The 27,541-nt window shown below is 42.3% G+C and overlaps 1 protein-coding gene across 5 annotated transcripts in view; it reads left to right on the forward strand.

The window, feature by feature from the left end:
* Nucleotides 1-26,500, forward strand: part of Pus10 (pseudouridine synthase 10) — a 66,218-nt gene extending 39,718 nt beyond the window's left edge. For 2 of the 5 annotated variants that reach the window (XM_029483165.1, XM_029483164.1), the window contains exons 8-18: nt 33-78; nt 1,726-1,790; nt 4,178-4,263; nt 5,161-5,286; nt 10,550-10,606; nt 11,544-11,620; nt 11,710-11,765; nt 13,424-13,541; nt 18,580-18,722; nt 21,877-22,015; nt 24,259-25,480. In XM_029483165.1, coding sequence (XP_029339025.1) covers nt 33-78; nt 1,726-1,790; nt 4,178-4,263; nt 5,161-5,286; nt 10,550-10,606; nt 11,544-11,620; nt 11,710-11,765; nt 13,424-13,541; nt 18,580-18,722; nt 21,877-22,015; nt 24,259-24,297 — 952 coding nt within the window. In that variant the 3' untranslated portion in view covers nt 24,298-25,480. Of the gene's footprint in view, nt 1-32; nt 79-1,725; nt 1,791-4,177; nt 4,264-5,160; nt 5,287-10,549; nt 10,607-11,543; nt 11,621-11,709; nt 11,766-13,423; nt 13,542-18,579; nt 18,723-21,876; nt 22,016-24,258 lie in introns of all 5 variants that reach the window. The other 3 variants (XM_021176260.2, XM_021176261.2, XM_029483166.1) reach the window with 2 other exon arrangements.
* Nucleotides 26,501-27,541: the final 1,041 nt, after the last annotated feature.

Here is a 27,541-nt window from a genome sequence, read left to right on the forward strand (position 1 = left end):
AGATTTTTATCTTAACTTGAATTTTATTTCAGAGGTGAAGTTTGCCCAGATTGTTTCAAGCCAGCTAAAAATAAACAGGTAAGTATTTTTACTTGTTTCCTTATGTATTTATTGGTTTTCTTTTTCTTTTTTTTTTTTTCTGGCTCTTTTTTTTATTATTATTATTACGTATTTTCCTCAATTACATTTCCAATGCTATCTCAAAAGTCCCCCATAACCCCCCCACTTCCCTACCCACCCATTCCCATTCTTTTGGCCCTGGCATTCCCCTGTATTGGAGCATATAAAGTTTGCAAGTCCAATGGGCCTCTCTTTCCAGTGATGGCCGACTAGGCCATCTTTCGATACATATGCAGCTAGAGACAAGAGCTCCGGGGTACTGGTTAGTTCATCATGTTGTTCCCCCTATAGGATTACATATCCCTTTAACTCCTTGGGTACTTTCTCTAGCTTCTCCATTGGGAGCCCTGTGATCCATCCAATAGCTGACTGTGAGCATCCACTTCTGTGTTTGCTAGGCCCCGGCATAGTCTCACAAGAGACAGCTATATCTGGGTCCTTTCAGCAAAATCTTGCTAGTGTATGCAATGGTGTCAGCGTTTGGAAGCTGACAGCATTATGCAGGGTTACCTGGAACTCACCGTATAAACCTGTTTGGTCTGGAACTTGTAGCTCAGGACCTCTTTGCAGAACTCCAATCATGCCATATATTACCCAGCCTCCGCTCTTCTCTGAACCACACAGCAGGGCTCCATATCCCACCCCCACCCCCCACCCCCCCACACACATACACACGAATCTTGCATCTTCGGTACCTAAAACACAGTGCCCTGTGGATGTGCTGCCAAGTTCTGCTGCCAGCTCAGGATGTAATCTGGCTCCTTTGGCCCGCAGTTGTATCATCTTCTATGTACTGACCCTGGGGAAACACTTCAGTTGGCATTTACCTTCAAGGAGTCAAGAACCCCTTTGATTTAGGCTTACTTCTTTCAAATGAATTTGACTCTCCACAAGATGGAACCTAAATTGTGTGCGGTTTGCTCTCAAGACACCTTTCCTGTTGCTCCAGTGCTGGGCAGGAGGCTCTCTTCATCTCTTTAACAGTTGTCCCTCGAGTGGCCCTAGTCGTCCTCATGGAAGCTTTGTTCCACCTGACACCAAATGAACCAGGCCTGTACACATTCCTGAATTCTCCTCAGCATCCTTATCTTTCCAGCTTCTATGAGAATGGCCCAGTAGGCTCTTCTTAGATCATCAAGAGCTACTCTCACTCCAGGTTCCCAACTCTTCCACAGTCCTCCCATAAGTCAGTTCCAGAGGCCTAAGAACCACAGGGCCAGGCTCATCACACAGCAGTGGGCGGGGCTCAGTAGTGATCCTACCTTTGTTACTTTACCTTTGCTGTGTAAAATACCCTGATAGAATATTTGCAGAGAAAAAATTTGGCTCACAGTACTGTACAAAAAGGAGACAGTGAGCTGAACACAAGTATCCATTGAGTCTTCCTGATGTCTTGATCTGCCCTGGCTGCTTTTGTTAAGGACATAGTCTGAAGAAGAGGCCTGCAGAGGCATGCCAGGTACATTAAGAGCACCTAAGTTTGACTTGCTTTCTTGGGATTCTTAAGTATTTCTTGATTTTAAATATGTAAGATGATATAATTCATCTAATCAGTGTATTTCAGCTCTTGTTTAGTTGATGTCTTTTTCATTTCACCCCATATAGTCGGTATTTACCAGAATGGCAGTTTTGAAAGCTTTGAATAAGATAAAAGAAGAAGACTTCCTCGTGTAAGTATAGAAGTAAGGAGCACTGCACATGTTTAGAAACAGTGGCAATATCAGTGGTACTAGCCTGCCTGTCACTCAGGCTGTGTTCATCTCAGTCCTTCTCATAGCACCAGCATGTGCAGCATTGAGTAAATGTTCATCAAATTACACGTGAGTCGTCTGACTTCCATGTCTTACAGAGAGGAGCCAGAGTGTGGCACCATGCACAGTACTTACCTGGCAGAGTTGAGCCTGGGTCCAATCCTGGTACCAAAACCCAAACTTTTCATTTTGAGAGGAGAACATTGATTTCCAAAAGAGGAGTTGCATTGCCTACGTTTTCAACTGAGTAATTTACTGGCCCATAGGCCTAGTGCTTTTCCTGTTCCATCTCAAATCTGATACTTTGTAGTGTGGCCATCTCTAAAGGAGAGAAGAGGAGGCTTGGGAGTGAGCTCACTGGAACAGAAAGCACTGGCTGGAGAGTCAGGGAGCCTGGCTTCAGCTCTGTTCTTTACTTGGAATCTTAGTGATCTCAGCTTCTTTGACATCATTACCCTTTTCAAAAATACAAATTTTTAACACATAGAAATGCAGTAAACTATATTTTAACTATCAGTGCTTTAAAAAAAACTTACTGTAGCTTTTCTCCTAGAAGATTCTTGAATAAATAATCAAGCAAAAATTATGATGGAGCTTCTTATTGTTTATGAACTAAAAAATAAGTCTCACAATGGAAATATTTTCATTAAATTTTCAAAAGTAACAGGTACTCTATCTAGAGGCTAGAGAGATGGACTTGGTCTAGTTTCAGCACTCACATAACAGCTCACAACTATAACACAATCCAGAGAATCTGATGTTCTTGTCTGGCCTCCGAGGACACTAGGCAGGCATGTGATGCACAGACATGCATGCAGACAAAACACTCATACACAGAAAATTAAGATTAAAAAAGATACTTTATATAAATACCAGTTCTTGGGTTTCTAAATGATTTTATTGTTAAGGTACCTTGGGAAATCATAGGAAAGTTCCAAGCCCCCTGTTTGGGGCTAAGTCAGAATTTAATTATGTACAGGTAGCCTCCAGCTGGTGCTCTGGGAATTCCTAAATGATGGACAGAGGATAAATTGTTACTTCCTCGTCTCAGATTGAAGTGCACTAGCTAAGAGAATAGCACCCCAGCTTGTCCCTTTTTCAACACTCTGTGGTGTGATTACCAGAGTCACAGTTGAAATGAGAAGGAAGAAGGAGGGAAAGTGGAGGAAGACTCCCCACAGGTAGGGCAGACGCCCCACCACCACCACACACATACAAGTGGGAGCACTTACCCACCACAGACAGCTTTACCCAAGCAATGGAGGTTTATTCAAGTCAGCAGCAAGTGACCAGATAGAACAAAATGGTTGAGGAGCCTGGAGGGGCTTCTGCATTGTATATGTGGGTTTTCCCCAGAAATCTACAGGCTGTTAGAAATCACCACTGGGGCAGATAAGATCCCCTGACTGTGTAGGGCAACATAAAAGCCCTCATTTGCTTGGTGCCACTGCTGTGTGTTTGAAAGGATGGAGTGTTGTCTCAGTAGTTAAGAGCACTTGTTAAGGACATGGGTTTGATTTTCAGCACCCACATGGAGTTCACTGCCTCCTCAGACACCGGGCACGCATGGGGTACATAGATGTACATGCAGGCAAAAGTAGTAAAAATCTTTTTTTCTTTTTCTTTTTTTTTTTTTGGTTTTTCGAGACAGGGTTTCTCTGTATAGCCCTAGCTGTCCTGGAACTCACTTTGGAGACCAGGCTGGCCTCGAACTCAGAAATCTGCCTGCCTCTGCCTTCCAAGTGCTGGGATTAAAGGCGTGCGCCACCACCCTCCAGCCGTAGTAAAAATCTTAAATCTTAAGATTTAAAATCTTAAAAAGAAGCGGTATTCAATAGCTGATATCATAGCTTATGCCTGTTATTTAGTCCTCAGGAGCCTAGGTCAAATGGATTATGGCCAAACTGTGCAACACAGTTGAGTTCCAGACCAACCTTTTGAAGCCCTATCGCAATATAGCAGACATGGGGACTGGAAGATGCCTCAGAGATTAAGCATGCTGGCTGTTCTTTCTAGGATCCAGCAACCATTTCTGGCCTTCACAGGCATTCCACACATGTGGTTCACAGACACACATCCAGGCAAAATATCCATGTACATAAAATAAAAATAAATATATCTTTTCATCTTTAAAACAAGACAGTAAAATTTGAAAAGTAGCAAAGGCCTGAAGAACCCTTTTTGCTCCAAAACTCTAAGGTAGGGAGAGGTGTCCTCCTTGAGTTCTAAGTTTCTTAGTCCAGGCTGAAGTTTTGTTGACTTGTGTCTCAGATATTAGAGTTCATAAAGTTTATTTTGTTTTTCAGGCAATTTCCTTGTCTCCCAAACTCACCGAAGACTGTATGCACTGTCCTTGAAGTTGAGTGCACTCATGGTGCTATTTTTGTCGCTGGTGAGTATTTCATCTGAATAGACACACTCTGTGAACCTCCTTCCTGAACATGTCCACTGTCTGCTTCTCCATTCTGGTCTTATCGATACAGAGAGGCCCGAAACTAAGCAAGAGAGACTATGCGAGAGAAAACTAGGAAGGCAGAGGGCAGTTAGTAACATAGAAAACAAACTTAACAAACTAGCTTCACTATCCTGCCTGTGTCTAAACACTTGGCTTTGTGCAGAGAAAAAGAAAGTGTATTGACTTTCCTAATTGCTATATAGCAAACAGGTTTTTGCTTTGTTTCAAAAGTTATAGTTGCTTTATAATAAAAGCTAAAAGCAAAAAAAAAATAAATAAACAAAAATAAAAACATAAAAGCTTAAATGAAATTGCTTTTTTACTTTTGATTGCCTCTGGTGGCTGCTTTTTTTTTTTTTTTTTTTTTAGCTTATTCATAAGGCAGTGAGTCACAATTTGTTAGGAGGTTGGGGAGTTTTTGTTTTTTTTAACTTAGAAGTTCTTAAAATTTTCACAAAATTAATTCTCTGTAATACATCATCACCAGTGACCATGGTATTTACATGATTGCCAGTTATCTGGAAAGGCAGTCTTTTTATGATCACTATGTTTCATAGTATCCTGAAACTCTTTCAGTCAGTGAGTCACATTAGTAAGTTATCTCAGTCATTTGATACACTGTCTCTCTGCTTCTAAGCTAACTATTCTATTGCTACTTTAAATCTTATCTAATTATCTCCATGTTTATGTGATGGCTTCCCAAGTTAAGGCCTGGGCCTCCTTTTATATCCTAGCATTCAGAATAGCAAACTTACTAAATAGTTGTTATTTCCCTTTTTATCCTCATACATTAATCACAGCCTTCCATCCAACTACCTGATACTTCTTTGGCAGGCAGATATAATAAATACTCCAGGAATCTACCACAAACTCCTTGGATAATTGATGGAGAAAGGAAAATGGAATCTTCCGTGGAAGAATTAATTTCAGATCATCTGCTGGCAGTATTCAAAGCAGAGAGTAAGTATTAAGATGCTCATGTTTAAATACATTGTTACTCACAAAGATGCCTTGAAGGCTCCAGGGAAACGTCTCTCTTTGATTAGTTATGCCCTGCCTGAGCTCCTTGGCTCCAGGCTTCCCCTGAACAGCCACTGTTAATGTTCAAAGGGCTTCCAGCCCATGCTAGATTTTAGTTCAGATAGCCAAGGATAGCTGTCCTTTCTCAGTGACTGCTCTCTTCTGGGAAACTCAAAACAACCAAGACTGCTTTAGACAAATGCACTAATCCCTAATCTTGGCAAACTTCTTTGGGGAAACATGAAAAAGTTTCACCTCTCATGTCCAGTGCTTGTTCAGGAGTACCTTGCACCTTAACCTACAGAGTAACTTGGGAGGAAGGTTCAGGACTGGAGAAAAAGACCAAGAGCAACAGTTTACAGAGATCTTATGGAGTGCCTTTTGTTTTAATTTCCTAGGTGTTAATGAGCCAGGTTTGTGGGATGAGTCAGATCTGGGAAAGCTTATGTTTTCCTTGTCTCAACAGGCCTGCAAGTCAAAGGCAGCTTCAAGTCTTGTGATTTTAAATAGTAGGAATAGATAAAAAGGAAAGTTGTAAAAACAACTGTAAAAAACAACTTCAAGCAGTAGGCAATGCCAGTCTTTGGAGTGGGGCCTCTCATGGATCAGCTAGGCACTGCCTTTCTCTCTGAGAAACACCTAGGAACATGCGCTAAAGTCAGGCGGAGGCCTAGTGGAGCAGTGGCCGTCCCATCTAGCCCTTTGACTTGTTAGGAACAAACGCTTTAGACCACATCTCTCTCATGATTTCTTGTCTGTCATATGAGTAAGCTCCCTTTTATTATTTACTTTTATAATTTTTACTCTTATGTATTGGCACTTCCACCTGAGTGTTAATGGTACTGGATCCCCAGGAGCTGCAGTTAGAGGGCTGTGAGTTGATTACATGGGTGCTGAGAACTGCACTTAGGTCCTCTGCAAGAGCAGTGCACATTCCTAACTGCTGAGCCATCTCTCTTGTACCCCACACCTTCTAAAGGTTTATATAAATTGTTTTCTTCTGTGTGTGTGTGCATGTATGGATGCGCATGTAGAGGCCAGTGGTCAGTGTTGGCTATTGTCTTGGTAGGGTTCCTATTGCTGTGATGAAAATACCATGACCAAAAAGCAAGTTAGGGAGGAAAGGGTTTTATTTGGATCATAGGCCACCATCAGAGGAAGGCAGGACACGAATCAAGTTGGGCTGAAACCTGGAGGCAGGAGCTGATGCAGAGGCCATGGAAGGTGCTGCTTACTGGCTTGTTTCACATGGTTTACTCAGCCTGCTTTCTTACAGAACCTAGGACCACCAGCCCAGGGATGGCATCACCCACAGTGGGGGGCTGGGCCCTCCCGCATTGATCACGAATTGAAAAAAATGCCTTACAGCTGGATCTCACAGAGACATTTTCTCAACTGAGGCTCCTTATTCTCTGGTGTCTCTCTAGCTTGTGTCAAGTTGACACACAATCGGCCAGCACATTTAGATTTCTTCCGCAGTTACTTTCCACCTTACTTTATGAGACAAAGTGGAACTGAACCTGGAGCTCAGCAGGGTGTCTAGCCAGGCTAGACAGTGAGCTCCAGGGGTCTGCTCATGTTCAGTGCATCCACCAAGTACCAGGGCTACAGATGCATGTTGTCACCCTTCACTGTTTTAAAGACTTTTTAAATTATGTATATGCGTATATATGTGTGTGGGGGGTATGTGCATGAGTGCTGTGCCCATAGGCTTAGGAGCATTGGGTCTTCTGGAGCTGGAGTTCTAGGTGTTTGTGAGCTATCTTATGTGGGTGCTAGGAACCAAACTCAAGTCCTGCTCAAGAGCAGCAAGTGCTCTTACCATAAAGCCATCTCTCCAGCTAGGGCTCCTGGTGCTAACATGGCTGCTGGGTCTGCGAGCTAGAGTCCTCATGCTTCTACAGGAAGCATTTAGCGTGGCTTAGCTGTTTTCCTAGCTGCCAGGCATCATTTCTGAATGGAGAAAAGTGACCTAGAAGACTTAGGAAAACACCTTTGTGGCATTGCTATGAACTTTTACTTAATATTTATAAACTGCTATTTTTTTTCACAAGATATGGGTTATGAAGACTTGAAAATAAGCTCAGCTTGAGCTGATGCCATCACTCAGTGTGCACTGAGGTCTGGCTTTGGTTCATGGCATTGCATCAAAAAGAAAAAAGTAAAGAAGTCTTGCTCACATTTGGGGGTGGGGGCTGCCTGGCTTCCTTTCTATTCTGGAATCTTCAGTTTGGACTACTTAGGTCCCAAAGAAACCCCTAGTTTCTTCAGGGTTCCAGGGTTGATGGAGGCTTTGAAACTCCCCTTTCAGGCTTTCATAAAGGTAATTTTTTTTTTTTTTGGTCATTTTTCCACTTGAAGAGGGAAATACTGTACCCTAACTGAACATAGACAGAGCCGTGAGGCTAAGGATATAGTTCACTTGTGCCTGGGATTGATTCTCAGTTGGGCATGGTGGTGCAGGCCTAGAATCCTGGTACTTGGAAGGTGACCTAGGAGTCCTAGAGACCAAGGAGACCTAGAAGTTTAAGGTCATCCTTGCTAAATAATGAGTTTGAGGCCATTCTGAGGTCTCTGAGACTCTGTCTCAAGGAACAAATAAAAAACAGGCCAGGCACGGTGGCACATAACTTTGACCACAACACTCAAAAAGCAGAGCCAGTCTGATCTCTATGGGTTCCAGGACAGCCAGTGGGACCCAGTCTCAAGAACAACAAAAACCTCAAAAAAAAAAAAAAAAAAGACAAAAACAGGCTGGGTGATGGTGACAGTTAATCCCTGTGCTCTGGGAGGCAGAGACAGGTGGATGTCTGTGAGTTCAAGGCCAGCCTAATCTACATAGTGAGTTCCAAGACAACCAGGGGTACACAATCCCTGTCTCAAAAATCAAACAAACAAAAACAAACATATAAACAAAAAACCAAACATACAAACAAAACTAAATTGTATGTTCATTGTATTCACTGAAAAATTGATAGGAGCTCAGTCGTCTGGACCTGGATGCTGACTGACTCCTGTGTGTGTGGTAGTGGTATGCTTGTTCAGAACCCCTGATTGATAACCATCATTTGCCAGCCATTATTTCTCAGCTGGGTGAATTGTAACTTCTGCTCAGTGGTTCATATCTGAGGGCTCTGGGAAGATGAGCTTTAACGGTTATTTCCTTGAGTTTGACAGTGTATGCAACAAACCAGTGTTGGATGCAGCAGCCTTGCTTCATACACAGCCATCTGTCTCCTAATGAGGGAGACAAAGTTGTCTCTCAGTTGCTTTGAACTAGCCCATGCTGTTATGTAGCTGCTAATTCTGTAGGTAATAGGTATTAAGTGTTGACACATCCTCAAAGTCAATGAATCTAGGAAGTTTTTCCCTATTAACTACATTTACTACCTTATTTGCTGAATAAAATGGTTGTTGGGCCAGTTCCCCTGTGGTCTATGCCCTGTGTCTTGGCTTCCTGGGGCCTTCAAGCCTTCAGCCATCTGGCCTGAGTCTGAAAGCCACCACATAGCTGGACTACCACTTAGTGGGCCTTGATAATCCTTGCTCTTCATTTTGCTTTTGACATGACCTTTCCTTTGAGGAGATGCCTTAAACACATGTAGAGTTAGAGGAGACAAGGCAAGGTATAATTCAAGTTTAGAAAAGTCCATTTTAAGCATGTATTGTCTAGTACCAAAGCCTTTCCCCCAGCTGCTCCTCATCACACCCTTAGACAGTCTTGAGGTTTTCTCCATAAATGACTTCCAGGTTCTGTTTTCTTAGATTTCAAGTTTGAAACATTTTCTAAAGGGAGCTGGTGACATGACTCTGGCTATAGGCATGCGCGCTGAGATTGATGGTCTGAGTCTGGTCCCCAGCTCCCTCGGTGCAAGGAGAGAGCTAACTCTGCAGTCTGTCCTCTGACCTCCACATGAACACTGTGGCGCATGCCTGTACACACAGCATATCACACAGACATATACACATGTAACACAACAGTAAATAGAACATAGAGAAGACTATGGAACTGTGCTTGTAGGAATGTGTGTGCAGGCATGGTCTTACATTTGTTTCCTATCCTGTGTCCACCCTGTGTCACATCGTACTTTCCATCAGTGGCAACTCTTTGACGGTGTGGATGAGTCCACCTGGTTTACCTTTGTCTCTGTGACATCAAGCACAGTGCATTGCCACATCAGACATCCTGGGGGACGCAGCAGTTCCTTTGTGAGGCTGGACTCTGATGGTCTCCCATGTTTGTTCATCAGTGTAGAGACAGCTCAGGGCTCCCAGTGCCTCCCAGCCCCTCTCAGTCCTCCATCCAATCCTCTGCTTCTGCCTTGTTGGTTCCAGTATGACCTGGTGGCTAATTGGTTCAAGTGTCAGAATGCCGGATCCACCAGCCTTGCTACCAGATCTGCATTTGTTAATCTGATGTGGCTTTTGGCATGACCTGTCTGCTTCACCTTCCTTAGAAGGAAAATGAACGCCCATGACCACCTGGTTAAAGTGTCTGGAGTAATGGCTGCTGTGGAGGTGAAGTCTTCTATTTGATCTGTATCTATGAGCTCTGTTATGTAGAGGTGTAAAACTGTCTTCCCTGTTTGACATTTTTAGTGTTTGGTCTGTGATGATAAATTCATCTTGAATTGTGCATTGGTTTTAACATGGCTCCATGGTAGGTTTGTTATATAATTAATTTGCTATTTAAAGGTCAGACCTTTTTCTCAATTTCTTTCCATAGAGTTTAATTTTAGCATGTTTGCTCTTGTTGGGTTGCTTACTTGAAAGAAAAAAGACAAAGTTTTTGCCAAGAGCCAGTGGCCAGGGAGGTGGGGCCTTCCTCCCAGCTTTGGCTTTCCATGAGATGGGGTACAGATGCTAGCTAAACTCTGGCTTTGACATCAGAAATATGTAGCTCTGCCATTGGATTGTTTGACACTGGGAATATTGCCTAAATCTACAAAGCTTAATGTCCATTTATTTAATGTTTCATGAAGTTATAATAAGAATTAAGTGATGTGTGTATATTTTTACCCCAGCTCGTGGCATATAATGAGTAGTATTTATTTTTACTATGTCTGTTTTAGCCAAGATTGAGATTAGAGATGAGGTGGTCATTAGCCCTTGAGGTTACCTCCCATGGATTGCTGGGATGATTTCTACCACAGGTTGGAATAAAGAATCACAGAGCTGTGATCCTCATCTTTTTCTCTTACAGGTTTTAATTTCTCATCCTCGGGACGAGAAGACGTAGACGTGAGAACATTAGGAAATGGTAAGATGGCATCAGCACCACTTGGTTAGAACCCACCTGCTTACTGCAGCCAGTTAAAGCCGAGGGAAGACTAGGATCCTACAGATGGGGGGCCCTGTGCATCATGCAGCTGCCTTGGCAGACTGCTGTGTTTGTCTGAACAGTCATTTCCTTGGAGACTTCCTTACTGGAAGCCTGTAAGTTGTAATGACTGTATGTGCCTTAAGAAGGTAATTTTTTTCCCTCCAAGTTACTAGTTACTCCATTTAAGAATTTCTCAGGTATGCAGTTTTAATCCCAGCACTTGGAAGACAGAGGCAGACAGATCTAGTTGGAGGACAGTCAGGACTACCTAAAGAAAACCTGTCTCAAATTTTAGAGAGAAATACACACACACACACACATTCAGGGATGACCAGTTTTCAAAATATCTGTCTTTATTTAAAAATAACTGTTGCAGCTTTCATTGCTTTCCTATTTTATCTTATAAGATAGATTGTTGGGTTATAAGAAAGATGATGAGACGTCCTTCTGAACTGTTAGACATTTGTAGTTCCTTCTTCTCACAGGATCACAGTTGTTCTGGGTCACTAGAAGAGTGACTGGGAGAATGGATCTCACCTCGGTGTGCCTGAGTAGTGCTCTCTATGATAATAGTTCCATCAGTGTGTCCAACTTAATTAGTGGCTATTGAAGTCTTGTTTTGTAATTAGCACAAGCCTATGTGTGGCCCTCTGGGGAAGGCAGTCCTTTTTACACACTGCCTGGATGAGTTTAACAGCCTCCTTGCTCCAGCTCCCGGAAATCCCATTACTCTCATTCATACTCATATATATCAGACCCCTACACTGCACTAACCTCTCAGTCCTGGAGCTCAGCCTGCTTCTCACACCTCCCGAGTTTGCCCGGTGGTAACTGTCATCACGCTTCTGTTTCCTGCTGGGGTGTGCGCTGCCAGGAAGGCCCTTTGCAGTTGAGCTTCTGAATCCTCATCGAGTGCATTTCACCTCACAAGAAATGAAGGAGCTCCAGCAGGTAAGGCCTGCTGCCAGGCCTGTGTTTGTACAGAGCTCTGACTGAGCAGGACTGAGTCGGTAATTGTTTTTCTTTCTCCGATACTGCAGACAATTAATAAATCGTCTGACAAAATCCAGGTCCGTGACTTGCAGCTTGTCACCAGGTAAGGATGGATGTGCTAGAGAGTTCAAAAAGTATTCTTTCAAAAGTTTCCAAAGATCATATGTTTGTAAGGGAATTACATAGCGCTATTAAGGAAGATAAAAATCTAGCAACCCAATTAAATGGGAAAATGATTAAGTAGACCTTTCTCAAAGGAGGATGTATGAGTAGTCCATGTACATGAAACAAGGTGCCTAGCATGTTGCACAAGGGCTGTGCAAGTTTGAGCCACACCCAGGAGGATGGCTGTCACCAAAAAATGAAAGTATCAAGTGCTGGCAAAGACATAGGAGGAACTGCCTTGTGTGTTGCTAGGGTTGAAAGTGTGGCCACTTTGACAGTCTCTCCTAAGCTCAAACATACAATGATCATATGACCTAGCTGTTCCACTTCTAGATATCACATCAGCAATAGAAATGAAAGTATGTATCAATCAAAGACCACATGCAAATGGTTATAGTAGTGTTTTTTACAAAGCAGAGAGATAGCCAGTGGTAATATAGACCTGTAATTCTACTAACTGCTAAGTTAAGACAGGAAGGTTTGAATTCAGGGCTATTCTTAGTCAAGTAGTGAATTTGAGGCCAGCCTGTGTTATATAATACTCTTATGTTAAAAAACAAAAAGGGTAGTAGTAGATACTATTTATATATCTATAAAAAAACACAATGTGAAATCATCCCTTCTGACCCTTGGAATTCCCAAGACTTGTTTGGACACCTGAGACTGTAGATAGTACTGAGTCTATAAATAGTGTGTTTTTCCTGTACACAATTGATGAAAAGGGTTGATTAAAAAAAATTGAGCACAAGTCAGAAGCAGAGAGAGCATTTGCTGCTCTTGCCAAGGACCAGGGTTAAGTTCCCAGCACACACACACACACACACACACACACACACACACACGAGTAACTCACAACTACTTACCTGTAACTCCAGCTGCAGGGGATCTGACTGTCTTTTCTGGCCTCATAGGATACCAGGCATTCAAGTGGCATACATACATGCAAACACTCACACATACATAGAAAATAAAAATAAATGGTTTAAAAAGTAAAGCATAAAAGAATAATAGCTAATAATAAAACAGGACAATTATAGCAGTATACAGTAAAAAATAGTTAAGCATCGATTGCCCCATTTCAAGTTTTTGAATGTAATACTTTTGGTCTGAGGTTGACAACAGGCAAAGAGATAAGGGGAGCCTACACACCCACCCAGTGCAGTATGATAGGGAGATATGGAGTACCGGTTCATACTGTCCCATAGATGCACCTTGATCTCAACAGCATTATGAAGTGACGGAATCCAGTCGCCAGATGGCACACACTCTGTGACTGTATCTGACAAGAAACGTTTAGGGAAATGGTAAAGATAGAAAGTCAGGTAGTGATTAATGGTCTTGGGCTTGGGGAAAGGAATGGGAAGAAGGTACTTATGGGTATGGAGGGCCTTTCTGGGGGCAGTAGAAGTGTCATAGGTTAGATTATGCTAGATACACAGCTCCGTAAGCAGTAAAATTCATAGGAGGTATCCTCTAGATGGAGGAAATGCATGCAAGTTATACTTCAGCCAAGCTGTTGTAAGGAAACAGATTTGGGACAAGGTCTGTGTGTATTTTATGTGTTGACACAAACGTTCTTTTGTTGTTTTTGTTTAGGGAAGCAATAGGGCATATGAAGGAAGGTGAGGAAGAAAAGACTAAGACCTACAGTGCCTTGATATGGACGAATAGAGCTATCCAGAAGAAGGACATTGGGTTCCTGGATGACTTAAAGGTACAACATGTAGTTCTTTGCTTGTTTTTCTTTTCGTCTGCATATGAAAAAGCTCAGTATTCTAGTTTATTCCCAGCACACCATAGAGCTTGGGCTTTTGGGGCAGTGTGACCTATGTTCAACTCCTGGCTTTCCCACGCACTGCCCAGTGATTGGATGGTGGTCTAACTCTTTGGAGTCAGTGTTGCTTTTAACCCCTGAGCCATCTCTCCATCCCCTCCTAGGTACATTCTTAATTATGTAACTCTGGACAAATTCCTTAACCTCTGTATGCTTTCATCTGTAAAATTAATTTAGAAAAAATAAATTAGTTCAGTTATATAATGCATTTCAAGTGGTACCAACTACATAGAAAATACTCAGTAATGCTACTATATTTGGCTATCTATAAAAGTTAAATATAAAACAAAATGTGTTATTAGATATTGGTCCTAAAATCACATATGAATGAGTACATGCAGGAACTGTGTGAGGCATGTGCATTCTGGAAGCATGGTGCTGGGAAAGGAACGACCGGCAAGGTATCTCACAGTGGCTAAGAGTACTTTTACTGTGCAAGCATAAGAACCTGACAGTGGATCTCAGCCCCTGTGTTAAAGCCAGCCATGGCCATGTATGTTTAAAACCCCAGAGCTGTGGGAGGCAGAGGCAGGAGGATTGCCGACACTTGCTGACTGCCAGCCTAGCTCCAAGTTCAGTGAGAGAACCCATCTGAGAGGAGTGAGGTGAAAAGTAACAGAGCAGGACCCCCCAAGGGCCTTCTATCCTGTGCATGTAGGGTGGAGGGAGAGGAAGGGAGGAGGGAGGGAAGAGAGTGGAAATTTCAATGCAAGGTCTGAATTAGCATAAATGAGCACAGTTATCTGATATTATTTAAATGGGCAGTATTTTGTAGCAATCTAGATGAGCTACTAAATGAATGACACTTGTTTCATATACAAATATGTACACACACACACACACACACAGAGTTTATCTGTATAATAGAGTTTTACTCCCGAGATCTTTAGAATCGTGTGGTAAGAGCTGGGTATGGTGGTCCAGAAGATCAAGGCAGGAGGATCACAGGTATAAGCCAGCATCAGCTATCCAGCTAGGCCCTACCTAAAAGAACCAAATTATTTAAAGTGGTTGTTATTAACATAGGAAAAGTGTTGTCCTAAATGCTAAGGGGAAAGCTATAAGAATACCTAGAGGGAGGCCTTGTGATTCCAGCACACCCAAATATGCTGAGTACACACATGCGCGCACGCGCTCACACACACATACACACACACACACACACACACACACACGGCTATGGAGAAAACAATATGGCAAAAGTTTCCAAAAATAGGATTTATCCGTTAGTCATGCAGAGTAAGGTACCCAATAGATTAAAAAAAAAAAAAAAAAAAAAAAAAAAAAAAAAAAAAAAAAAAAGGATAAAGGATCTGAACAGATGGTTGAAAAAACTAGAGATGACCAAGAATCATTTGGAATGTGCTCCACCTCCAGGGCAAAGTCAGGTATGACTTCACGCTGTTCCCTTAAACCATTAAAGCTGGGAGGGAGGAGCTGCATATTGAAGCAGAGATGGAAGGCATTTCAGACATGGAAGGCAACATGACTCCTGTGTGAGGGTGGGCATGACAGGTAGCGTCCTGATTCAACAGTATAAAACTGGGAAGAAAATGACATTGGCTGGATGAAGTGACACAGCACATAAAGGGTGTGAGTTCAGGACCAACCTAGGATGCGGAGACCAAGCAAACAAGCCAAAGTCTCTGGTTAGATAACAAGCATCTTGGCGCACGCCTTTAATCCCAGCACTCGGGAGGCAGAGGCAGGCGGATTTCTGAGTTCGAGGCCAGCCTGGTCTACAAAGTGAGTTCCAGGACAGCCAGGACTATACAGAGAAACCCTGTCTCAAAAAAACAAACAAACAAACAAAAAAAACCCAAAAACAAAAACAAAAAAACAAACAAAAAACGAGACCAGAAGCAGAGTATGCGTTCATTTAACCTGGGTTAGAGTTCATCTGGACATAAACTGCCTGAGTCTGACTCATGAGGCAGAAGCAAAGCAGCGGCCATGAAAGCTACAGGGAAAGCCTACATTGTTTGTCCACCCAGGGACACCGGGTCCCTCCACAGGCCTTGTGCTTTGCCCCTGCTGCCTAGGGCCTTTAAAAACATTGGGTTTTTGTTTTTGTTTGTTAGTTTGTTTTGTTTTGTTTAATTGGGGTTTGAGTTGACGTTATTGAGGTGTAAATGAGACTATCACATGCTTAGCCCGGACTGAGCTCCCAGTGTGGCCAAGGATGATGTTGGACTTCTCCTTCCCCTGAGTCCACCTGAGTGCTGGGTCACACGAATGTGTCACCATGCCTGTTTTTTATACTGTGCTAGAGAGTGAACCCAGGGGCATCACATATGCACTGTTAGCATTCTGTCTAAGCTCCACCCCACAGTTACCTGGCAACAGCCAGATAGGCCTGGCCCACAATAAAAGGGACTACTTGCACCCTCCTCTTACTCTTACCTCTCTCTTGCCTCTTGCTCCCTTGCTCCCCCTCTCTCCCATTCCCCTCCCCTCTCTCTCCACATGGCCTGGCAACCCTCCACTTCTCTACTCTCTCTCTCTCCCTCTCTGCCTTTCTCTGCCTCTACTACCATCTTAACTCCCTTCCCCATGCCCTAAATAAACTCTATTCTATACTATACCATCGCATGGCTGGTCCCTCAGGGCGGGGAGGGATGCCTCAGCATGGGCCTGCTGAGGAACCCCGTTCCCCCACACTTCACACCCCATAGAACATATTCTTATATCTCTTTATCTTTTAATAAACACATCACTGGTGCTATGAAGCACTGTACCAAATAAGCCCTACCTCCAACCACAGATGAGGAGATACAGCACAGACATACCTTTAAGAATACAGATTCAAAACTCTGTAAATCATATATTCCTCCATAGACTTATAAATCAGCTGCGTGTAATGGTGCACATCTTTAATGCCAGCACTCAGGAGCCAGAGGCAGACGGAGCTCTGAGTTTGGCGCTAGCCTGGTCTATAGTCAGTTCCTGTCTATAATGAAAACAAAACAGAACAAACAAACAAACCAAAAACCCATCAAAAATCATTGATGTAGGAATTATTTAGAATGCTGCTAAAAAAATATCTTGCAAACAATAGGTTTAGGGGCTGACATTGAGGCTCAATGAAAAATAAACCCAGTAAAAACAGATTCAGGGGCTGGGGGTGTAGCTCAGTGATGGTGTCTGCCTGGTGCAAGGCCCTGGGTGTGATGACAAGCACTGCAAAAACAACAAAACAAAACAAAACAAGGCATATTTGGGGGGTTACCATAGGTCTAGTTAGAAAAATAACATAGAAAGGTGATTTTATAGAGACACAGAAGTCAGAGGCCACTCTCAGGTACACTGTGGGTCAGGTAGTTTCTAGCAACACTTTTATCATCTTACAGAATTCCCATTGCTATAACAATAAAGCTGACTTAGTTCTCTGTCCTGAGAAAAGGGCCACTGTAGGTTCACTGCTGTTCTCCTCCTTTTAAAGGTCATCCTTTGTCTAAGGAAGAGACAGTGTGTGTGTGTGTGTGTGTGTGTGTGTGTGTGTGTGTGTGAGGCCAGTGTTAAGGTGGGTGTAATGGTTTCCTTTTGTGGACTGAAAAGCAAACCAAGAAGGACACATGGCCTGAGAACTGATGAGTGCTGTGTTGGGAGTGGCTCTGGTGACTGGCCTCTCAATCAGTCCTGAGGGGAGTAACAAGCAGGGAGAGAAGAGCTCTCACTAGCTATTTATTATTAATTTTTGTTATTATTTTTAGACAGGGACTCACTGTGCAGCTCTGGCTGTCATAATATAAGACCAGGTTGGCCTCAAACTCACCAAGATCCATCTGTGTCTACCTCCAGAGTGCTGGGATTAAAGGATGTGCCACCATGCCAGACAGTAGTAGCTAACTTAAAGGCTGGCTGTTTCTATTTTTGAATATTCCTCTATCTATTATTATAACTACTCACATGGTTCAATCTTGAGCATATTTGTCTTTTTGGCTAGAGCAAAGTCAAGCCTCTCAGAGACAACTCATCTCATAAAAATTATAATCATCAGAATCATGGTGGGGAGGGGCTGTTGACGCTGCTGTTGTGGATCTCCATGTCCTTCAAGCGTGGTCTTTGTTGGAACTTGCTCTCCTCTGTGGTGTCTGGAAGGGAATGTAGACTTTTCTTTCTTAGCAGAGCAGTGGCTGCACACGGTCATGCAAGTCAGGAGGAGCTGTTACAGCAAGAGACTGCACAGAATTCAGAGTTCTTGAGAACTGACTTTTCTGGTTTGCCTAAAACCTATTTTTAAAAGCTTAAAGTAGTTGATCTTTCATAGTATGAATCCCTATTTCTTAATTTATATCGTCTAACATGAGGGGAAATCTCTAATTTGATGTAATTATAAGGAAAAGCACCCCGTATTGCTGAAAAACATCTGAATTGTTAAAATATATGCAGATATTATATTTGTTAGTCTGGGCTAAGGAGTACTGGAAGGGTGTGAGTCGCTGTACAGACTTAAGTTACCTTCTGAACCGAAACATGTTGATAAATACTGATGCACCTTTCCAGATACCGTCTGTTGTACAACAAACCACAACACAATATACTGTCTGTAAGATGAGCTGAACAATGGTATCTTCTAGCAAAGTCCTATGCCAGAATCCTGACTGATCTGTTAAGTTTCAAGGCAGGAGCGCCCTCAGAGTCATTCCCTTCTGAGCCCCCCTCTTATGGTGTGGGTAGTAGTAATATTCAGAAAAGGAGTAATTAGGAACTAGGCTATGAGAAGTCCCATTGAGTTAGAGCCTAAGGAGGTATAGCTGGTTCTGATATTAGCCATTCCCACCTACTCCAAAAAAAGAAACAAAACAAAAAACAAAACAAAACAAAACAAAAGCCGGTGGGAACTGCTGTGGTGAGCTTCGGGAGTCAAAGGCAGCACTCAGGTCTGACTCTGCAATTGCATCATGTCTTCCTCTAGGACTTAAAGATTGCCCAGAAAACACCTCTCCGAGTCCTTCACCGAAGGCCTTTGGCTGTGAGAACTCGGGCCATTCACTCTATGAAGACACACTACCTGGATGAGCATCATTTTCGTCTGCATTTGAAGACCCAAGCTGGAACGTATCCTTCTGCCTCTGCAGAGACCTAACCAGAATGGGATCAGGATAGTTAATGCTGCAGGATAGTTAATGGGCCAATTGATCTGGGAGGTTTTGTTTGTTTGTTTGAAATGTGTTCTTTTCCAGGCTCATCCTGAACTCCTGATCTTCCTGCCTCTACCTCCCAAGTGCTGGGATTATAGGCCTGTGCCACCTCAGGTGGTCTGGGATATTTTGAAATGGACTTGAGTGTGTTAATTCAATATTTTGGAGTAGAATCAACATTTTTGTTTGATGTCTCTTTTCCTATTTGTTTCAATGCAGAGTTTTAAACCATAAAGTAGCCATCAATTCAATGGCTACACTTGTGTTTCAGTGTCTTACCATTGTGTAACATATGATAGATACTTAGGAAGTACTTTTGATTCCTCTCTTGTCCTTACATGTTTTACAAGTCACATGTTCATAACCCTATTTGGTCCTCTAAGTATTCCAGTGTTTGCCCAACTGGTTAGACAGGTGATAGAAGGAAACCACGGCATTTTACTTTCTTTAAAGTTGAGACACGCTCTCATGGTGTTGCCTAGGCAGGCTCATTATAGAAACTTAAGCTGTATTCTGTTTCTGCCTCTCAGAAATACAACAGAACTACAGACAGACACATGGCTGTATCCAGTGCTTCCTGACATATTGATCATAGTTAATATACTGGCCTTGTGAGAAAAAGGAAAAGAAACACTACATATTACTTACTTAAACAATAATATATTGGTGTTAGTGTTTCAACTTTTGACTGTGTTTTAAGTAGAAAAGATTGGTACTTGGAGTTCTAAAAAGCTACATGTCAAAGCTGGTATTTGTATATAACGTATTCTGACTTGTGGTACTGGGGTCAGAAGTGAGTTATTAGTTGGGGTATATCAGTTTTTTAGGCTTAGTTTAATATTTACTCTCTTACAAGACTATGTCTCACTGTGACTCCTAGACTGTCCCTGGTCTCAAGATTCTGCCTCTGCCTTCCAAGTGCTGGGATAACGGGCATGCCTCACCATGCCTGGTCTTGGTATGTCTGAAGGGGGGTGGAGGAAGAGAGAGGAGAGAGAGACCCAGTAGCAGGAAATGATAAATGTCTTCTAACTGGTATGATGCCAGTTCTAATGCCAGTTCTGTATACAACACAAACCTCTCCAACGTGGGAGGAATCTGGGCTAGCCACCAGAAGCTCTCATCTCTGTACTGCTATAAGTAGCGTGCCTCTCCTCACACACTCCTTTCCTCTTCCTTTGTATTACCCTAGAGTGGCTGGATTGACCCAGCTGCACTGGAGGAAGAACTTTTCTACTCCTAATAGCTTTTAAGTCTTGTAGTTTGAATCCAGGGTGGTTTGTGTAGACTGTGGTGAGCAGCGTGTTTTATCTTTATTGTCTGGAGCACATTTGGCTATTGTAGATGGAATTAAAATAAATACCAATTTAAAATATATTTTCACTTTGGTATTGGGGATTGAGCCGAGGGCTCATTCATAATAATAAGTATATATCGTACCACTGAGCTTCACAGCCTACCCCAGATTATAAAAGCAAAATAAAACAAACCCTGTCTTTAGTTTTACATACATACAAAGAAGAAATGCTGTGTCTTTTGGAGAAACTCGTACCTTTTCAAGCCTGTTAAGACATTTCTGGAAACAGCCACGTACCTGCACGTACCTGGTGAAAGTCTAGCTACCTCGTGGTGCTTCCTTTAAAGTGGCGGGTCTTGCTGCACTGAGCCCATTTGCACTGTTGGTCTGGCATGGCTCAGCGCCTCCAGCAGGAACAAGGGCCAGACCTTTCAACTGCTTTTTCTGGAGCTCTTTGGTCTGCTGCTTTCTTTATAGTTACTAGCTTTCTCTGAAGAAAACTGGAGAAAAAGAAAGGCAATTGGAGAGAAATTAGGAATTAAGGAAGAAACTGTTCCTAGGTAATTGTTTGAGTAAAACAGACAGTGGAGAAGTAAGGCAGCCTGTGCTGCTGCTTCTCAGCTCCCTGGAGGATGCCGCCATCTTCCTGTACAATCTCTACTGACTGCTTCCTACTCCATTGTGCTCTCACTAAGGCAGCATAATGCTGCTTTTTGGTTACTGTTTTTTTAGTGAACCTTAGAGAAAAGGTGTACTTTTCAGATAGAGTTCGGGCTACAGTAGAGTCCTGTAGAATGCTAATCTTAATAACAACTTCCAGATTTAACCATTGCCTTCACAATGTATAGACAGACCTATGTGAAGGAAACAGAGTTGCTAAAACCAGCCCCCAAAAGAATTTAGACAGGCTTATTATTATTAAAAAATAATGCTTATTATTTTTTAGACAGGTGGTGGTGGTGTGAGCCTTTAATCCCAGCACTCTCGAGGCAGAAGCAGTCCTCTCTGTGAGTTCAAGGTTAGAAAAAAGTTTTGGTCTAAAAAAAGAAAAAGCTAAAAAATATTACTTTAATTTTCTCTTCCATCTTAATCCTAATATATTCCAGGGTTACCCCTCACTGAGGATACTTACTGTGTGGCCCTGTGGAAACATCACTTGGTAGATACCAATTACCATTATTGACAGATGGGACTAGATAACAAACACACACACACACACAAGTTTAAAAAGAAAAGTATTGGGTTTGGCATGGTGGCATGAGCCTTTAACCCTGAGCACTAAGGAGGCAGAGGTAGGCAAATCTCTGTGACGTTGAGGTCAGCCTGGTCTATATAGTGAGCTCCAGGCTAGGTCTACACAGTGAGATGCTGTCTCAAAAACAAACAATAATGTAATTATATAGCTAGTTTAATGTATACTCAAACCTTGGCATTTTAAGATGTGCTAATTAGAAAAAGCCCAAAGCCTGGGGCTTGGGATGGCGGGATGGCGTTGCCAGTGTTTCCAATTCCTCACTTGGAAGGTGGAAGCAGGAGGATTGAGGTCAAGTTTCTGTAGTCTGGACTGCATGGCACCTTGACTCAAACAAATCAAAGCCATGGCCTTTGGTAGGTTGATGTAAGTAGGTCTCGTTGTATGTTGGCATCCAGGCTGGTGGGAACCAGTTTGCCATAGCTTACTTTTTAAGATACACATCTCAAGTCAGAGTTTAGAAATGACCTCTCTTTTGTAACATTTTTTAATTCTACTTATTTTCCCTTCTACTTGCCAAAGTAGTTGGTATTGCATAATCTTTTCCTTAAAGAGACCTAGCTACATTAAAGAATTTGTACATGGAGACTTTGGGAGAACCAAACCAAACCTTGGCTCTTTGATGAGCATGACCGCAGACATCCTTGAGCTGGATGTGGAGGTAAAGTATTTTATGGGGAAATGTACATCCCTGTAAGTCACTCGCAGATACATTAGGTCTTCTGACAACCAACCAAGGAGCACGGCCTGTCTCGTGGGCATTGTTTACATGAAGGCTGTTTGTGTCTTAGATTTATTTTCTTTTTGTCTGTGAGTATTTTGTCTGCATGTGTCTGTACACCACGGGTATTCCTGGTGCTCCCAGAGTTGAGAAGGAAGTGCTGGGTCCCCTAGAACCAGAGTTATAGATGGTCACAAGCCGCCATGTGGTACTGGGATGGAATGCGAGCACTCTGAAGGAGCAGCTGGTGCTCTCAACCGCTGAGCATTTCTCCGCACTCTACTGGAAAGAATTATCTCTGGAATTTTATTAAAACAAACAACAAACCAGGATCCCATTTGTGATACTTGTAGATTATATAGCTAATTTACTAATTGGTATTAGGTACTGTTGTTAACTAATTTACCTATGGCATCAGGTTAAACCCTTAAAGAAAATAAATAAAGTTGTAACTGTGCCTCACACATCCTTCTGAATGCTAGGGTTATGTGTAATACAGAATTTTAGAGCTGGGTGGGGTGGGGGTTGTGTGTGTGTGGGGGGGTGTACACACCTCTAATCCCAGCACTTGGGAAGCAGAGGCTGGTAGATCTCTGAGCTCAAGACCACCCTGGTCTACACAGTTCCAGGACAACCAGGGCAATTTAGAGATAGCTGCTCTCAAAAATTGAGTTGGATGGTGGATTTTAGGGCTGGGCTCATCTCAGTAATGGCAGTTGCTGCCAAGGTTCCACTAAATTCAGTCCCTGGAATCCACATGGTAGAAGTAGAGACTCCACTCTCATCTCATGTGTTTTGGCATGGGCACATGTATGTATGAATGAGCATGCACAAACACACATACACATACATGCATACATACATACATACATACATACATAAATACATATATATACATACACATCTTGAGATTTATGAAAACTTTTTGCTGTGTGTACCTGTGCAGTGTTTTTTTTTTGTTTTTTTGCTTTTAGGGAATCTGGAGTGTGAAATGACCCATGGGCTAACAAATGCATGAGTTTCAGTAAGCCAAATCAAGCTTTTGCTTTTGTTTGGTCTTAATGTGGCCCAAGCTGGCTTGGAACTTGCCTTGTGGTTCAGGCTAGGCTCCCCGGTGCTGTGAGTACAGATGCTCACCACTGCACCTAGCGAAGCTTTCTCTTAAGGTCCCACAGAGAAACCAAGATAGGGCGTGTTTGGCCTGCCCAGAATGTGAGTCTGTGTGTTTTGGTGTGTCTGGAATGTGATTGTGTGGGCCGGAATAGATTGCTTGCTGTGACTGTAATCTACAAGAACAAAGGGAGGGTGAGTAGCAGTGGAGACTAATTTGATTTATTTCTTTATTTTTATGTTGTGGGACAGGGTCTTATGGAGCCCAGGTAGGCTGTGAACTCGATCCTCCTGCCTCTATCTCTGAAGTGCTAAGATTCCAGGCACATGGGCTGGCGAGATGGCTCAGCAGATAAGAGCAATGACTGCTCTTCCAAAAGTCCTGAGTTCAAATCCCAGCAACCACATGGTGGCTCACAACCACCTGTAATAAGATCTGACGCCCTCTTCTGGTGTCTGAAGACAGCTACAGTGTGCTTATGTGTAATAATAAATAAATCTTTAAAAAAGATTTCAGGCACATTTCATGACACCTGGCTTGAAGAATTCTGAGATCAGAAGATGCTTGGTGCTTTCCTGGTTCTGCTGATTTTCTGTATTCATCTGCCTTACATTAATCACAGACTGCTTGAGCCATGTGCCATTCTGGCCAACAGTGGTTCCACTCAGTGTCACCTGTTGACATAGTACTGTAGTACACCATGGTGTTTGCCCAGTGATGGAGTCACCTAAAAACACATTTCTCAGCATGTGGCCCTACAGTTTTGCCGTGTTAAATAGGAGGGTGGTAGAATGAAGGACAGTCAGAGCAACCGTTGTTGAGACTTCTGAGGAAAAATAGTGTGGTTACCCAACTTTGAATTTGTTTATACTTTACTCATAACTGACATTACAGTTTTTCAGTTTCTTCTCTTAGGAGTAGAGAGGTCTAATAGTAATTGTATCTTCTTTAGTTCAGAAATGGCCCTCAGTGTTGCTGCTCTTAGCAAATGTAATTCTCTTGCATTACGGTAAAACTGCCCCAGAAATGCTTGCCCGAATTCCTGTTGTACTGACTTGTTTCCTCCTTTCAGTCTGTAGATGTTGACTGGCCGCCTGCTCTGGATGACTAGCTCCCACGTGTGAACACAAAAGGCTTTCCTGGCATGATGTGGACATACAGGCAGCATATCCTGGAAAATGACTGCTTACCCACCAACACGGTGTCTTCAAAACCACTTGGATCATGTTGATCTGTTCCTAAAGTTCACTGTAACATCTCAGGATCTATTTGTACGCATATTTTGTTTTGTGTTGTGTTGTTCTAAGAATGTCTTACGTTTTCTCATTCCCTGTCTCATGATCACAAAACCAAAATAGGAGGAATCAAACCATTTTCCTTCTAAAGTCTGTTACTTAGAGAGATATGTAATGGGAGGCACTGTCAGTCAGGAGAGCTGGGACTTCTAGCATAATCTCCTACAGGAGACGACACCTTTAAAGTAATTTGCTAAAGCTTGCAGATCATCTGAATAAATGTTACAACTAGACTCATGTAGAAGAGTGTCCTATAATATTCCAATATGTCAAACGTAAATCTGATTCTAATATTTTCCAGTTACTCTCAAACAAGCTTCTATTATCAATAGAAGTTCTTTAAGGAATGATTTGTCATAGTCCTTATGACCTCAAGTTACTATTTTGACAATCGAAAATTGTCAGTATGTGTCTCCTGCAAAGGCAAGTGACACCTTACCACTGGAGGCGTACTCTAGACACTGCCTACCTCTTTTGTCTTTTATGTAAAGAGAAACAAGTGCCTTCATTAACTTTTGTCCCAGAGTTACAAATTTGAAAATTCGATAATGCTAAACAAATACAAACATATTTCGATGTTTCAATTATTTTCCAATTTCAAATGTTTTCTAATTTCAAGTGGTCTATCTAACATCTAATTACATAAACAAGGAAACAAAAGTTAAATGACACACCTAGTTACTCTTGTAACAGGTCTGGAGCTGATGTTGTGTCTCCAGGGGCCTTTCTAAAACCCTTGTAAGGAGGAGCACCTGCATCTCCGGTGGATGACAGTGCCCTCAGGAAGGACAGTTAGGCTTACAAAGCCAGGAGGTCGGCTTCTGGAACTTGGATATCAAGTGGCGCCCCCAAGAAATGGCTAATGGTATGTCTTATATGATCTCATAATTGTCACTTGTAATGGCATGGTGAAGAGAAATCTTAAACATATTGAACCAGAAGAATTAATCATCAAAAATACCAGAAGGGAAGCTCAATAAAATTTTGACTTAAGTAAAATTTTCGTCAGCTAGTGCAACTTCTTGACTTTTTTTGATGCATTGATTTGAATAGCATTTGATTATTCACATTTCTCATCTTTGCACACAATTCATACTGACTCTGAAAGATGGATTATGTCAGGAAGATGTTTTTGATTGAGATGAAAGGGCAGCCTGCTCCTTTGAAACCTTGTTTCATCATGTGTGAATAATAGCAAAGGGTTTTTCATTGTCAGAAAATTGAAAAGGAGATAACAGAAACTAACTGATAAAAAGTGAAAAGTTAGACTTCTGTGTAGTGTTTCTCAGCTTCTGATGAAATTTTGCTAAAAGATTAAATAATTTGGGAAAAGTCTTTGAGCATTTTTTTTTAGCTTAGTTTTGAATGTACTGGACCCAAAACCTGAAGGTCAGGAACTTCCAGCAAAGCATTCCTTGAATTATTTCCTGTTGAAAGGTAAACAGTAGCTATAGACAATGTCTTTGGGACATGAGGACACAGGGCTAGGAAGTCTTGTGGGTTTGCTTCCCTTGGCTTACAGTGTATCCTCTTCTACATGCTTTGTTTAAATTAGAAGCAATGTTTATGTCGTTTGCAGAATGAGCTCTCTGTTCTTATCTATGTTGCAGATATAATCTGTAGCTTATTTTCAGAAGAAAAAACAAAAAACACCCAATTCTGGAGAGCTAGAGAAAGCAAGGAAAAAAAAAAAGAATTGATAAAGGAGAATAATCTTCCTAGTAAGATAACTGGTTACCTTTGCAAGTTAGATGAAGTGACTTAACAAGTTAAATTTCTATTTCCTAAAAGACAACAAGCATTTTCTTTCACTTGGTGCTGTATTCTTTGTTTTTAAATTTATTTTTGCCAGTCTCATACATGAATATAACACAGTGGTCACACTTACCCAGTCCTTTTTCTATATTATTTCCAAGACAGGGTTTCTCTGTAGTCCTGGTTGTCCTAGAGCTCACAAGTTTCTGCCTTCCTCCAAGGCACTGGGATTCATGGCCTGTACCAGCACACTGACCCCTACTTTATCCCCCAACACCCCCAACAAAAGGCCTCCCTACAAGACCTCTTGGCACTTTAATGCCTTTGTTTTGTGACCCACTGGGATTAACTACCTTTGTGGGCAGGGATGTAAAACATTAGTGAACTCACAAACAGAAGCAACATTTAAGATGGGGCCTCTTCAAGCATCTATCAACAGCTAGTATAGTTCTTGGGGAGACACAGAGCCCTGTGATCTCTCCCTACCCACGCAAGCATCTGCAGTTACCATGAGGTCATGATTGCTACAGTCAGGTCCTGTTGTTGAGAAGGCTATGTCTCGGCAGTCCTCATCAGCCAGCTCATCTACTATTTCTACGCCTGAGTCTTATTTTTAAATCTCCACTTGAGAAGGAACCGAGTGAGGTAGCTTTCTGAGGGAGGCCACAAGAGAGAGGGTTTCACTTTGTAGCTTGGACTAGACTTGAATTTATGATTCTCCTTCCTCTGCCTCTCAAAGTGTCTGGATTATACTCGGGAGCCACAACCCCCAGTCCAGATGTAAGCTTTTCTGACTGGTTTTAAAATGGACATGGGGAAGAAAGGGTTTATTTCTCTTACACTTCCATCACTGACAGAAGTCAGGGCAGGAACTCAAGCAGAAGGCACGGAGCAGTGCTGCTCACTGGCTTGCTCTATGCGGCTTGCTCAGTCTGCTCTTGCATAGCATCCAGGGCCATGAGCCCTGACCATGTGGCTCTAACCACAGTGGGCCGGGCCCTCCCACATCAATCAGTAAGCAAGATTCCCTCTTCCCAGATAGCCTAGCCTGTATAAAGTTAACATTAAAAACTAGCTGGCAGAGTCTGTGTTTTATTATTATAAAAAAAGAATTACTTTCATATCTTAATTTTTTTTCCTTTCAAAATGATTCAAAACTTAACTAAAAAGTACAAAGGAACTTTCCCACAGAGGTGCTGAGTCAGCACCACCTCACCATTTCAAATACACACATAGTGCGTAATTCCTAGAAGACATCTTGTAAATCACAGGCCACCCACCATACCAGGAAGTGAGCTCTGACAG

The sequence above is a fragment of the Mus caroli genome, chromosome 11 (assembly GCF_900094665.2).
Source record: "Mus caroli chromosome 11, CAROLI_EIJ_v1.1, whole genome shotgun sequence".
NCBI classification, from domain to species: domain Eukaryota; kingdom Metazoa; phylum Chordata; class Mammalia; order Rodentia; family Muridae; genus Mus; species Mus caroli.